The 12,369-nt window shown below is 40.8% G+C and overlaps 1 protein-coding gene across 1 annotated transcript; it reads left to right on the top strand.

Annotated features, from left to right (window-relative positions):
* The first annotated feature begins 7,336 nt into the window (after positions 1-7,336).
* On the top strand, positions 7,337-8,299 carry OR7C2 (olfactory receptor family 7 subfamily C member 2). Its single transcript, XM_020902030.2, has one exon. It carries the CDS (start codon positions 7,337-7,339, stop codon positions 8,297-8,299), a length of 963 nt encoding a protein of 320 aa, XP_020757689.2.
* The last annotated feature ends 4,070 nt before the right edge of the window (positions 8,300-12,369 follow it).

The following is a 12,369-nucleotide window of genomic DNA, read 5'->3' as shown; positions in this document are numbered from 1 at the left end:
CTTAGTGTGTAGCACATGGAACTCTGCTCAATGTTATGTAATAGCCTGGATGGGATGGGATTTGGGTGGAGAATGGATACATGTATATGTAAGGCAGTGGATGAAATGGTTGGATGGCGTCACCAACTTGATGGACATGAGTTTGAGCAGGCTCCGGGAGTTGGTGATGGACAGGGAAGCCTGGTGTGCTGCAGTCCCTGGGGTCACAAAGAGTCAGACACAACTGAGCGACTGAACTGAACTGATACATAAGGCTGAGTTCCTTTGCTGTTCACCTGAAACAACCACAACACTATTAACTGACTATACCCCAATACAAAATAAAAAGTTTAAACTTTGCAAAAAAAATATTATTTAAGTTTCAGGTGTACAACATAGTGAGTCACAATTTTAAAGGTTATAGTTCATTTGCTGTTAGCATAGAACACTGGCTATATTCCTTGTGCTCTACAGTGTATCTCTGTGGCTTATCTTATTCATGGTAGTTTGTACCTCTTAGGCCTTTTCCCCTGTCTTGCCCCTCTCCCTTCCCTCTTCCCACTGTTGGCCACTGGTTTGTTCCCTATGTCTTTGAGTCCAGACTTCCCTGGTGATCCACAGGTTAAGACTCCACACTTTCAGTGGAGAGGGCATGGGTTCAATCCATGGTCAAGGAAGTTTTATGTGCTAAGCAGTGCAGTCAAAAAAAGAAAAAAAATTCTGTGTCTGTGAGTCTGTTTCTTTTTAGTTATAGTCACTAGTTTGTTTTATTTTTTTAGATTTCACTTATAAAAGATACATATACCTATGGCTGATTCATGTCGATGTTTGACAGAAAACAACAAAACTCTGTAAAGCAATTATCCTTCAGTTAAAAACTAAATATTTATTTTTAAAAAGAGAGATATATAGAAAACAAAGTCACTCTTTTGTGAATTGTTCAAGATAGTCCATTCTCTCTGGACTAGAGTGTTGAGGACCATCCAATGAACTTGACCCTGAAGTCAAGTTTTGACCCTGAAAAGCCATATATTCCCACAGAGTCTGCCTGAACAGCCAGTCAATCCACTTCTCACACTATCTCTTGTTGTATTCCTGGAACCTTCTCCAGATTGCCCTTTCAGCAGTAGGAACAGAAGTTGTGGCAAAGTCATTGGTCTGGCTTTGTTGGTAGTTGGGTGTGACCCACAGCCTTGTTCATAATTCCAAGTTAAGCTGCTTGACATTCACATGGTCTTGAAAAATGTGCCATCGTGCCCTTGATAGACAAAGAAATTCCATCTCAGATGTTGAGGAAGTGCTTGTGGGAAAAGATAGTGGAGATCAGATCCTGGAGAAAGAGCATTGTGACTAAAGTGGATGGGGAGGGGTGTTCCCATGGGGACAAAGTTAGCAGAAAAGAAGCTCCTTTCTGGTTTGGCTTCCACACTCATGGGAACCAAATTGCTTGGAGAGCAGAGTAGCAATGGAACAATTAACTTAATGAGCAGTTGTGAGAATTCAACCTCTGAAGCTACAGAAACAGTAAATATGCCCCTTACTCCTCTCACTACAGCTCCACGGTCCCAGAAAGGAGTAAGTTCAGCTGTGCCCTTTCAGAGAATGGATGCCTGATGCCACCTCCTTGCACTTCATTGGAGCTGAGTTGAGGATCCATCACCCAGGAATGAAAGGATCCAAGGAACTAGAGGCTCACTGAAGACATTAGAGTGTGTGCTGTGGGAAACAGGTATGGAGGCAGGCAGAACTCTCAGAGTATTAATTTGGGTGGCACAAATGAGGATAACACAGTTGGTAAGAGTCCATTTACTTAAAACACTCTGCACAGTTCAAGTCCTGAGTCTCTCAAAACCTCTCTTCCACTCAGGTTCCTTCCTCTCTCTTCTGGAACCCAATTCTGAGAATCTCTCACCTTCCTAATGGAAACTGACCTTGTTTAAGCTCCCAACATCTCTTCATATTTCTTACCCAACCATCCTAGCTGTTTCTCAGGCGCTATGGGCTTCCATTCTCCATCTGATTCTCCTGTATTCTTTCATCTACCAAATCTTACTCATTTATTCACTCACTCAAACAAGAAGCATTCTCTGGGATTCTTCCTATGTAGCACTTAATACATGTGTGTGCATGCTCAGTCATTTATAACTCTTTGCAACCCCGTGGACTGTAGCCCACTAGGCTCCTCTGGCCATGGAATTTTCCAGGCAAGAATACTGGATCAGGTTGCCATTTCTTACTCCAGAGGATCTTCCCAACCCCAGGTACTGAACCCAGGTCTCTGGTGTCTCTTGCATTGGCTGGCAGATTCTTTACCACTGCTCCTTACAAACCCATTCAGCCCATTCAAACAGCTTTGCGATATTAAGTTACTGAATATTTCTCTGCCTCAGTTACCACATTTATAAAATGAGGATAATAATAGTATCCACTTTGTGAGGTTAATATGAAAATTAAATTAAAGGAGATAATGCACAAGAATTTTTTTGTCTCCATCACCCAGTGAATATCTATACATGTTAATGATTATTGTATACCATTTACATATATTCATTTGTTAAATCAAAACAATAATGATCATGATAAAATGAGCTAAGGCATACAAAACTTAGCTAGACAAATACTTGACATACAAATACTTGAAACATGGAGGTCCTCAAGTCATTTGACTTATTTAGTAAATGTATCATTTCATTTATTGTGTATTTGCAAATTTCCAGTCCCTGTTCTAAGAGGCTTACATTTTTGTTAATATGTGAAATGATTGTGATCTATTTTCTGAGAGATTTAACTGCACATATGAACACTGCTGGGGTTATTTTTCTCTTGTATCGACTTTTTATGTTGATTTTTATTTTTGAATAATTTTAGATAAATTTTAAAGAAAATTACAAAGATAGCACAGAGAGTTCTCATAGTGGTAAAAATGTTTCAAAACTCCATAGAAGCAATGGTTGCAAAACATCTGAATGCCACTGAATGTTACTTTAAGGTGACTATTGGTTTTTACATATTTGTTTTGTATCAACTGCTTTACTAAAATCATTTTCAGTCCGAAGAGGTTTTCCTCCTCTAATTAAAAATAAATTTTTTTAAAAAGAGGTTTTCAGTTGCCAATTTATTATCTTCAACAAATCCATCATCTTCAAACAAAGAATTGCTTTTTTGATACTTACATCTCTTGTAACTTTTCTCTGTGTACTGCATTGGCTAGAACTTCCTCAGAATTGATAATAGTGATGATAAATTTTCTTTTCTTCTTTAATATTTAAAGGAGAATTCTTTTGTTCCTGCCCTCAGGTCCCACAATGGCATTTTTGGAGGTAAATCTTGTTGTTTGCTTAATTCCCTCCTTAATTATTGATCTATTATCCTCCATTCTGAGTCAACTTTGGACACCTACATTTTCCCAGAAATAAATTAATTTCTTAGAGATTTTCTAGTTTTTTTGCCAAGCTTTAAATAGCATTTTCTTGAAAAATTGAGCATTTCCTTACATCTATGTTTATTTTTCTCATTGCTAATTTTAGGCATTACTGTTCTCTTTCTTATTTCATTCATTAGACTAATTTTGCCTGTATGTTTGCTTTTGCCAAAGAATTAGCTCTGGATTGTCTCAACTTTAGACCTATTCTTCTCTTTAGTTCCTTAACTCTGCTTATACCTTGATTTTCTGCTTTACCTAGCTTTGTTGTGTGTAACTTGCATTAATAATGCCTTCCAAATCTTTAAATGTGTATTTCTTGAGGATAGAATAAATGTGTGTTCATTTGTACTTTTTGAAAGATGTAATAGAAGAAAATGAGTTGAAAAATCCAGACTCATTTTATCACTCCAAGATGATTCTTGTCCACATTTTGGTATATCTTGTTGATCATTTTCCTTGGATTTGTACAAGGAAACTTATATATCTGTACACTGATTTAATTTCTCCACTCCAGAAAATACAGATCAATTACCATCTCATAGCAGTATGTGAAGTGCTATTTCTCTTTCCACTTGATGAACTTTTGCATTCCCAATCTTTATTTTTCTCAGTGGTTTCTTAATTACCTCAGTGAAAAGGTATCTTATTTTACTTTCATCCTCATAGGTTAATACTAGAAAAAAATTCTCAAACATTTATTATCCTTTTTATACTTTTTAATAAATTTTTAATATCCTACACCTTTTTCCCAGGTAATATATTAATGTTTCTATGATTTATAATTAAGGTTTATAGGTTAAAGACACTAATTTTATTAGTCAAATAATTATCTTTTGCATTCCAGCTTTCTTCATGGCACATTTCTCACTAATAATTTTTCAATTTGTTGTCCAATTATTGATCTTTTCTTCCCTTATTTCCATCAAAGACTTTTTATTCATAGAGAACGTCTACTTTTAAAGATTACATATGCGTGTTTGTGTGCTAAGTCACTTCAGTCATGTCCGACTCTATGCGACCCCATGGACTACAACCTGCCAGGCTCCTCTGTCCATAGGATTCTCCAGGTAAGAACACTGGAGTGGGTTGTCATGTCCTTCTCCAGGGGATCTTTCCAACCCAGCGATTGAACTGGTGCCTCTTACATCTCTTGCACTGGCAGGTGGGTTCTTTACCACTAGCGCTACCTGGGAAGCTCAAGATTACATATATTCATGTATAAATTGTATTATCTATGTATTCTATTTATTTTCTTCTGATAGCTTATATGGTTCCTAGCTCTACACTCGACATTTGAAATTTATTAGAGAATATGGAGATAACATTTAACACTATTTTTTTCTAAATTATTAATCAATTGTGAAACACTTATTTGTATCTTGAAAAGGCCCTTTAAAACACATAGGAATGAAAAAATGCAAGTTAAGATGATAAAATACACAAAGATATATCCTAAATTATGATAAACATAATATTAAAACATCATATTAAATAAAAACCCTAGAATTATTCCCTTGAAATAAAGGGAAAAATAATAAGAATTCCAACTCAACATAAATTTGAACAGTGTTGTGGAGTTTTATAGCAATGCAAGAAGACCTAAAGACAAATAGATATTGTAAATTAATGCTATTTGGAGAAAGCATATAAATATTAGGAAAAAATTTTTAATTAATCAAAGAGTCTAGAAAACGCCCATGAAGTGAATTTGCTCAGTCGTATCTGACTCTTTGTGACCCCTTGGACTTGTAGCCCACCAGGCTCCTCCATCCATGGGATTCTCCAGGCAAGAATACTGGAGTGGGTTGCCATTTCCTTCTCCAGGCGATCTTCCCGACCCAGGGATTGAACCCAGGTCTCCCGCATTGTAGGCAGACATTTTACAGTCTGAGCCACCAGGGAAGTCAGAAAATGCCCACAACACCTTATAAATACAGAAAAATCTAAGGTTTTCCTAATGTAATAGTGATATCAAGGATACAATGTGAGGGAATATCATTATTAATAGCATTAAACCTAAAACACATTGAAAATGCCATGCAGAAATCCTGCTATTTGCAACACCTCAGATGAATCTAGAGGACATTATAATAAGTGAAACAAGCCAGACAGAAAAGAACAAATAGTGTGTGATTCCACTTACATGAGGTATCTAAAATCATCAGACTCATGGAAGCATGCAATAGAATGTTGATTGGAATTATTGGCTGGAAGGGAAAGGAGATAGGGAATTCTTATTCAGCGTGTATCAAGATTTGTTATGCAAAATAAATAAATTCTAGAGATCTGGTATATAACATGGTGGTGGTGGTGATCTAGTCGCTAAGTCGTGTCTGACTTGCAACCCCATCAATTGTAACACATCAGGCTCCTCTGTCCATGGAATTTTTCAGGCAGGAATACTGGAGTGGGTTGCCATTTCCTTCTCCAGGGATATAACATAGTAAATAGAGTTAATAATACAGTATTGTACTCTTTAAAATATGTTAGAGAAATAGATTGTATTCATACCACACAAAAGAATACAAGGACATTTTTGGAGATGATAGGTATGTTTTTATGGACTTCAAAGGTTGCTCAGTGGTAAAAAAAAAAAAAAAAAAAAAAAAAAAAACCACCAGCCAATGCAAGAGACTTAGGTTCCATCCCTGGGTTGGGAAGATCCCCTTGGGAGTAGGAAATGGCAACCTACTTCAGTATTCCTGCCTGGAAAATTCCATGGACAGAGGAGCCTGGCAGGCTACAGACCCACAGGGTCTCAGAGAGTCAGACACGACTAAGCACGCACCCACTCAAAGCTAAAAATAAAAGATGATTTATGTGAGGATAAACTCAATATTTAGAAACTCTAGGAGTCTATATTTAGAAATTCAATTTTGATTGAATTTATATAGGGATGTTGATAATATAAATGAAATATAAATATTAGGGTCTTTTCTTTTTTAGCAAAAGGAGCACCCAAGGTCCAGAGGATCTAAGAAACTCTCAATGAGTGAGAAGAGCTGCCTAGAGTTAGGGAATTCCTCATTCCCACAAACACTGAGCAGAACGCTCAAGAGTAGTCATCAGGGTTCCAGGAAAGGGATGATTGTTTGGGGATGCAGGCAAGCACTAGAGCAGTGCTTCTCAAACCTGTATGTGTCAGAATTTCCATGAGGGCCTGTTGAAGCGCCAAGTGCTGGCTTCACACCCAGAGTATCTGATTCAGTAGGTTCGAGATGACTCAGTAGAAAAGAATCCACCTGCCAATGCATGAGATACAGGAGATGCAGGTTCTATACCTGGGTTGGAAAGATCTCTTGGAGGAAGAAATTGCAACCCACTCCAATATATATATTTTTTTTTAAGAAGTCGTTCAGTCGTGTCTGACTCTTTGTGACCCCGTGGACTGTAGCTTACCAGGCTCCTCAATCCACAGAATTCTCCAGGCAAGGATAATGGAGTGGGTTGCCATGTCCTTCTCCAGGAGATCTTCCCAACCCAGGGATCAAACTTGGGTCTCCCACATTGCATGCAGACACTTTACCATCTGAGCCACCAGGGACTCCAGTATTCTTGCCTGGGAAATCCCATGGACAGAGGGGTCTGGCAAGCTGCAATCCATGGGGTTGCCAAGAGTCAGACACACAACTGAGCAATTGAGCACACATGCAGATCAGACAAGCCTTAAAAAAGTGTATTTCTAATGTTTCTAGGGGTTGCTGATGTTGCTCAGGAACCACAACTTGAGAAGTGCTGCACTTGAGACAGTTTTTCTAGATGTCAATAGTAACCACAATTTGTCATCAAAGAAAGTCAGTCCTTAGCCAAAATGAATGACTTTATGATCTCCCTGGGTTTGGATTAAGGATATTTCTGTCTCTCTGGGGAATATTTATTTGGGGTAAATTTTGTATTCCTTTTTCCCTCCTTGTTGGCTAGCCCAGCAGGCTCATGGAAAGGGGAAACCAAACAGGAGTCAGAAACTTTCTCCTTCTGGGATTCTCAGAGGACCCAGACCTGCAGCCTCTCCTCTTCCGGCTGTTTCTGTCCATGTACCTGGTCACATTCACTGGGAACCTAGCCATCATCCTAGCCGTCATCTCAGACTCCCACCTCCACACCCCCATGTACTTCTTCCTCTCCAACCTGTCCTTTGCAGACATCGGTTTCACCTCCACCACCGTCCCAAAGATGCTGCTGAACCTCCAGACACAAAGCAAAGTTATCACCTATGCAGGTTGCCTCAGCCAGGTATTTTTTTTCATTGTGTTTGGATGCCTGGACAATGTACTCTTGACTGTGATGGCCTATGACCGCTTCGTGGCCATCTGTCACCCCCTGCACTACACGGTCATCATGAACCCCCGGGTGTGTGGGCTGCTGGCTCTGGGGTCCTGGAGCCTCAGCATCACAGCCTCCCTGCTCATGACCTTAACCCTTTTGAAGCTGTCTTTCTGCAGAAGCATGAAGATCCCACACTTTTTCTGTGATTTTCCTACAGTCCTGAAGCTCGCCTGTTCTGACACCCTCATCAATAACACAGTGGTCTATTTTCTGACTATTATCCTAGGTGTTTTTCCTCTCTCTGGGATCCTCTTTTCTTACTATCAGATTTTCTCCTCCATCCTGAGAATTCCATCAGTCAGGAACAAATGCAAAGCTTTTTCCACCTGTGGGTCTCACTTCTCAGTGGTCTTCTTGTTCTATGGCACAGGCTTAGGGGTCTACCTCAGTTCTGCAATCACGTCATCCTCTAGAACAAGTCTGGTGGCCTCTGTGATGTACACCACGGTCACCCCCATGCTGAACCCCTTCATCTACAGCCTGAGGAACAGGGACATGAAGGGGGCCCTTGTGCGGCTCATTAGCAGGGCACCATCTCTCATTCACAGGGCCTTCAGAGGACTCTCATAAGTAACTGGGCACATAACATTGAGGACCAGACATCCTGGCTTCCTTCACTTAATGTTTTTATCTTTCCTAATATTCATGTTTTAAAGAAAAACTTTCCTTGGGTCTTCACAGCCCTATTTTCCTTCATAATATATCTTTGGTTACCTTTTTCAGTTTGTAACCATATGAATTTTAACTTCATATAAATTGAACCTGATATTTTCTGTTACATTTAATCATAATTTAAATTTATTAAAAAACAAACTAAATCTCATGTTTTTAATATATATCCTCACAGTGATGGGATGTATACCTATTAGGGAAATGTTGCCCTGCAAACTCATTTACAGAGATGTTTCCTGAGGCTGTATGAATGAAATCAACTGGAATATGTGCCTTTTTTCTAAATAACTTCCAGTCACATCAAAACTTAGTGATGTATATTCCATTTCTGAAACATGAAGTCCGGAGCTAAACAGTTCAAAGCTGGCCTTCAGGTACTCAAGATCCTTGCGCTTTGCTGCTGCGTCTCTAGCATGGGTCTTCCACCCTCATGGTCACAAAATGCCTTCTGCTCTTGCAGCCACTGCAACTGTATCCCAGGAAGGTGGAATGGAGAAATATAATATAGAAGATATTCCTTCATCATTTATCATTTTAGTACATTCTGTATGGCTTCCAACTTTCATATCTGCATCTTTTGCCTAAGGGATTTCTCTAGTCTGCCCTGCCCGTGTTCAGAGAATTAATGTCCCAGGAATCACTCCTTAACCAAAGACCAACAGGAGTTGCTGTATAAATCACTTGCACATTGGGTAAGATAAGTCTGTAGCATATATATTTGTACTGGCTCCCTGTCTTTCCCCAGCAGAAGTCCACCAGTTGATGGTAGTGGTAACTGGCTTGATAAATGCATCTTTTATGGCTGTTTTCTCTTGTCTGACTCACGGCCCTGTTCCCCGGGACCACTAAAACCTTTGTCTTAACTAGACTGAGCTACATTTCCTGTACCACATAGTGGCTTTATAGGCAACACCACAAAAGATATGCCTACCCAGAACCTGTGAATGTGATCCTTTAAAAAAAGCTTCTTTGACAGTTTAATTAAGTTAAGGGTCTTGGGATGAGATAACTGTGGATTACTTGGGTGTGCCCTAAATCCAATGACAGTTCCTTAGAAGATACAGGAGAGGGACTTTCCTGATGGTCCAATGGTTAGGGATCCACCTTGAAATGCAGAGGACTTGAGTTTGATCCCTGGTTGGTGAACTAAGATTCCACAAACCATGGAACAACGAACGCCCACACTACAACTACTGAGCCGACTTGCCACAGCTAAGGAGACCCTGTGCCACAACAAAGACCCTGCATGTCGCAACTAAGACCTGATACAGCCACATAAATAAATAAAGAAAAATAAAGAAAAAAGTTTTATCCAAAAAAATTAAAAGATACAGAAGACATAAAGAAGAGAAAAGCCTATAATATAAAGGCAGAAATTGGAGTAACGTGGCCACAAGGCAAGGAACTCTTGGAGCCACAAGAAGCTGGAAAAAGCAAGGATTGATTCTCTCCTAAAGCAGGGGTTTCCAACTCCCAGGCCATGAACCCATACCAGTCTATGGTCTGTTAGGAACTGGGCCATACAGCAGGAGGTGAGCAGCAGGCCAGCAAGTGAAGCTTCACCTGTATTTATAGGTGCTTCCCTTTGCTTGCATTGCCACATGAGTTCCGCCTCCTGCTCAACAAACTCAATAAACATAATGTGCTTGAATCATCCTGAAAACATGCCCCCAAACCCAGGTCTATGGAAATACTGTCTTCCACGAAACCAGTCCCTGGTGCCAAAAAGGTTGGGGTACATGCCTACTAAGTCAATTCAGTCATGTCTGCTTCTTTGAGACCCTATGAACCACAGCCCGCCAGGTTCCTCTGTCCATGGGATTCTCCAGGCAAGAATATTGGAGCGGGTTGCCATGCCCTCCTCCAAGGAATCTTCCTGACCCAAGGATTGAACCCACATCTCCTATGTCTCCTGCATTGGCAGGTGGGTTCTTTAACACTGGCGCCACCTGAGAAGCCCAAAAGCTTAGGGATCCCTGCCCTAAAGCCTTCAGGGGGACTACAGCCCTACTGACATCTTGATTTTGGATTTTCAGGCTTCAGAAATGTAAGAAAACAATTTTTGTTCGTTGCTTCAGTCATGTTTGACTCTTTGCAACCTGAAGGACAGTAGCCCACCAGTCTCCTCTGACCACTGGGATTCTCCAGGAGTGAATACTGGAATGGATTGTCATGCCCTCCTCCACCACAGGATCTTCCCGACACAGGAATCAAACCAGAGTCTCCTGCATTGCAGGCAGATTGTTTACCGCTGAACTGCTGGGGAAGCCCTATAAGGCACCCACATTGTGCTAATGTGTAACAGCAGCCATAGGGAGCTAATACAGGCTCTGAGGAAGATTCTTAGTGTATTTGGAGGGTTACAGGAATCAGCTGCCATTTGTAGACACACACACACACACACACACACACACTGCTGAAGGCCTGCTGATTTGCCCACTGGCATGAAGCTACAGAGGCCGTAGAGGGGGCACTAGTGGTAAAGAATAAGATTGCACCACACTTCTCCCCAGCACGGTGTCAAAGGAGCTTGCTGTCAGGAAGCATTTAACAGGAGGCTTCCCATGTGCTGTTGCGGATCTGTCAGGAAACCTTTGGCCCTTATTAATTCCTGAATATTCAGGAATTAAGAGGAGAGGCAGCTTTTCCGGGGGCTGAGGAATCCAGGCATTTCCTTTGTTAGTTTCTCATTATGGTGATAAGCACCCTCTTCTCTCTTTTAATAGGGATCGCCTTGTGTTTTTTAAGTCTGGAATTTTAATCTTTATTTTGCTGAGAATAACTACCTTGTAAGACAGTATATATGCCCACGTCATGTTGATTAAAACACCTTTGCTCCATCAGACCTTTGGTCCCCGTGTCTTTCTTTCTTTCTCTTCCTCTCTTTCTTTATCCCTCTATTTCTGGCTGATTCCCTGGAACGCGAAAGCCAGATGGGTAACCCAGGGAATATTAGCCTCTTTCCTTCTTTCACTCTCTCATCGTCGACTCTGGACCACCAGGTCCCGGTCCATTAAAGGACCAACAGCTTGACAAAACAGAAGACCTTAATAAAATCCAGAGCTTCAAAAAGGAGCCTCCCAGGAGGCATTGCTGGTAAAGAACCCACTGCCAGTGCAGAAGAAATAAAAGACACGGGTCTGATTCCTGGGTCAGGAAGATCCCCTGGAGAAGGAAATGGCAACCCACTCCAATATTTTTGCCTGGGAAATCCCATGGACTGAGGAGCCTGGCAGGCTACAGTCCATAGGGTCACAAAGAATCAGACATGACTGAAGCAACTTAGCACACGTGCATATGAACCTGCAGATGGACCTACAACTGTTCTACATTCCCAGAGAACCTCTTTGAGTCTCTCTACCTCTTGGGCCAAGTGTGTCTGTTTATCTCCATGACAAAGGTCTTTGGGTTCTGCAGGATCCCTCATCACTGAGGTCAGAAACAACACAAGTGGACATAACTTTTATTCCATCCTCATAAGTTTCCATCTCTTGCTTGCAGCTTCCAGACTGCCTTTGACCACACCTCACGTTACAGTCCATCTTCACTTCTCAAGATAAACGCAGAAAGCAGGTCACATATTTTACAACAGGAAACTTCTGTGGTCAGAGATAAATTTGTCTCATTCTTGCTGGTATGAATGATTGAAAGAATGAAAAGATTATCTAACCCAACCCACAATTCCCCCCAAAAAATCATCTGTATTTCCAATATAGGGGAGGGATAGTTAGGGAGTTTGGGATGAACATGTACACACTGCTATATCTAAAATGGATAGCCAACAAGGTCATACTGTGTAGCACAGGGAACTCTGCTCAATGTTATGTGGCAGCCTGGATGGGAGGGGAATTTGGGGGAGAGTGGATACATGTATATGTATGGCTGAGTCCCTTTGCTGTCCACCTGAATCTATCACAACATTGTTAATCAGCTATGATGACTATGACTATGTGTGCTCACTCTTGTCT

This window comes from Odocoileus virginianus, chromosome 3, assembly GCF_023699985.2.
Source record: "Odocoileus virginianus isolate 20LAN1187 ecotype Illinois chromosome 3, Ovbor_1.2, whole genome shotgun sequence".
Taxonomy (NCBI): Eukaryota; Metazoa; Chordata; class Mammalia; order Artiodactyla; family Cervidae; genus Odocoileus; species Odocoileus virginianus.
This window is presented reverse-complemented; position numbering and strand designations above follow the sequence as displayed.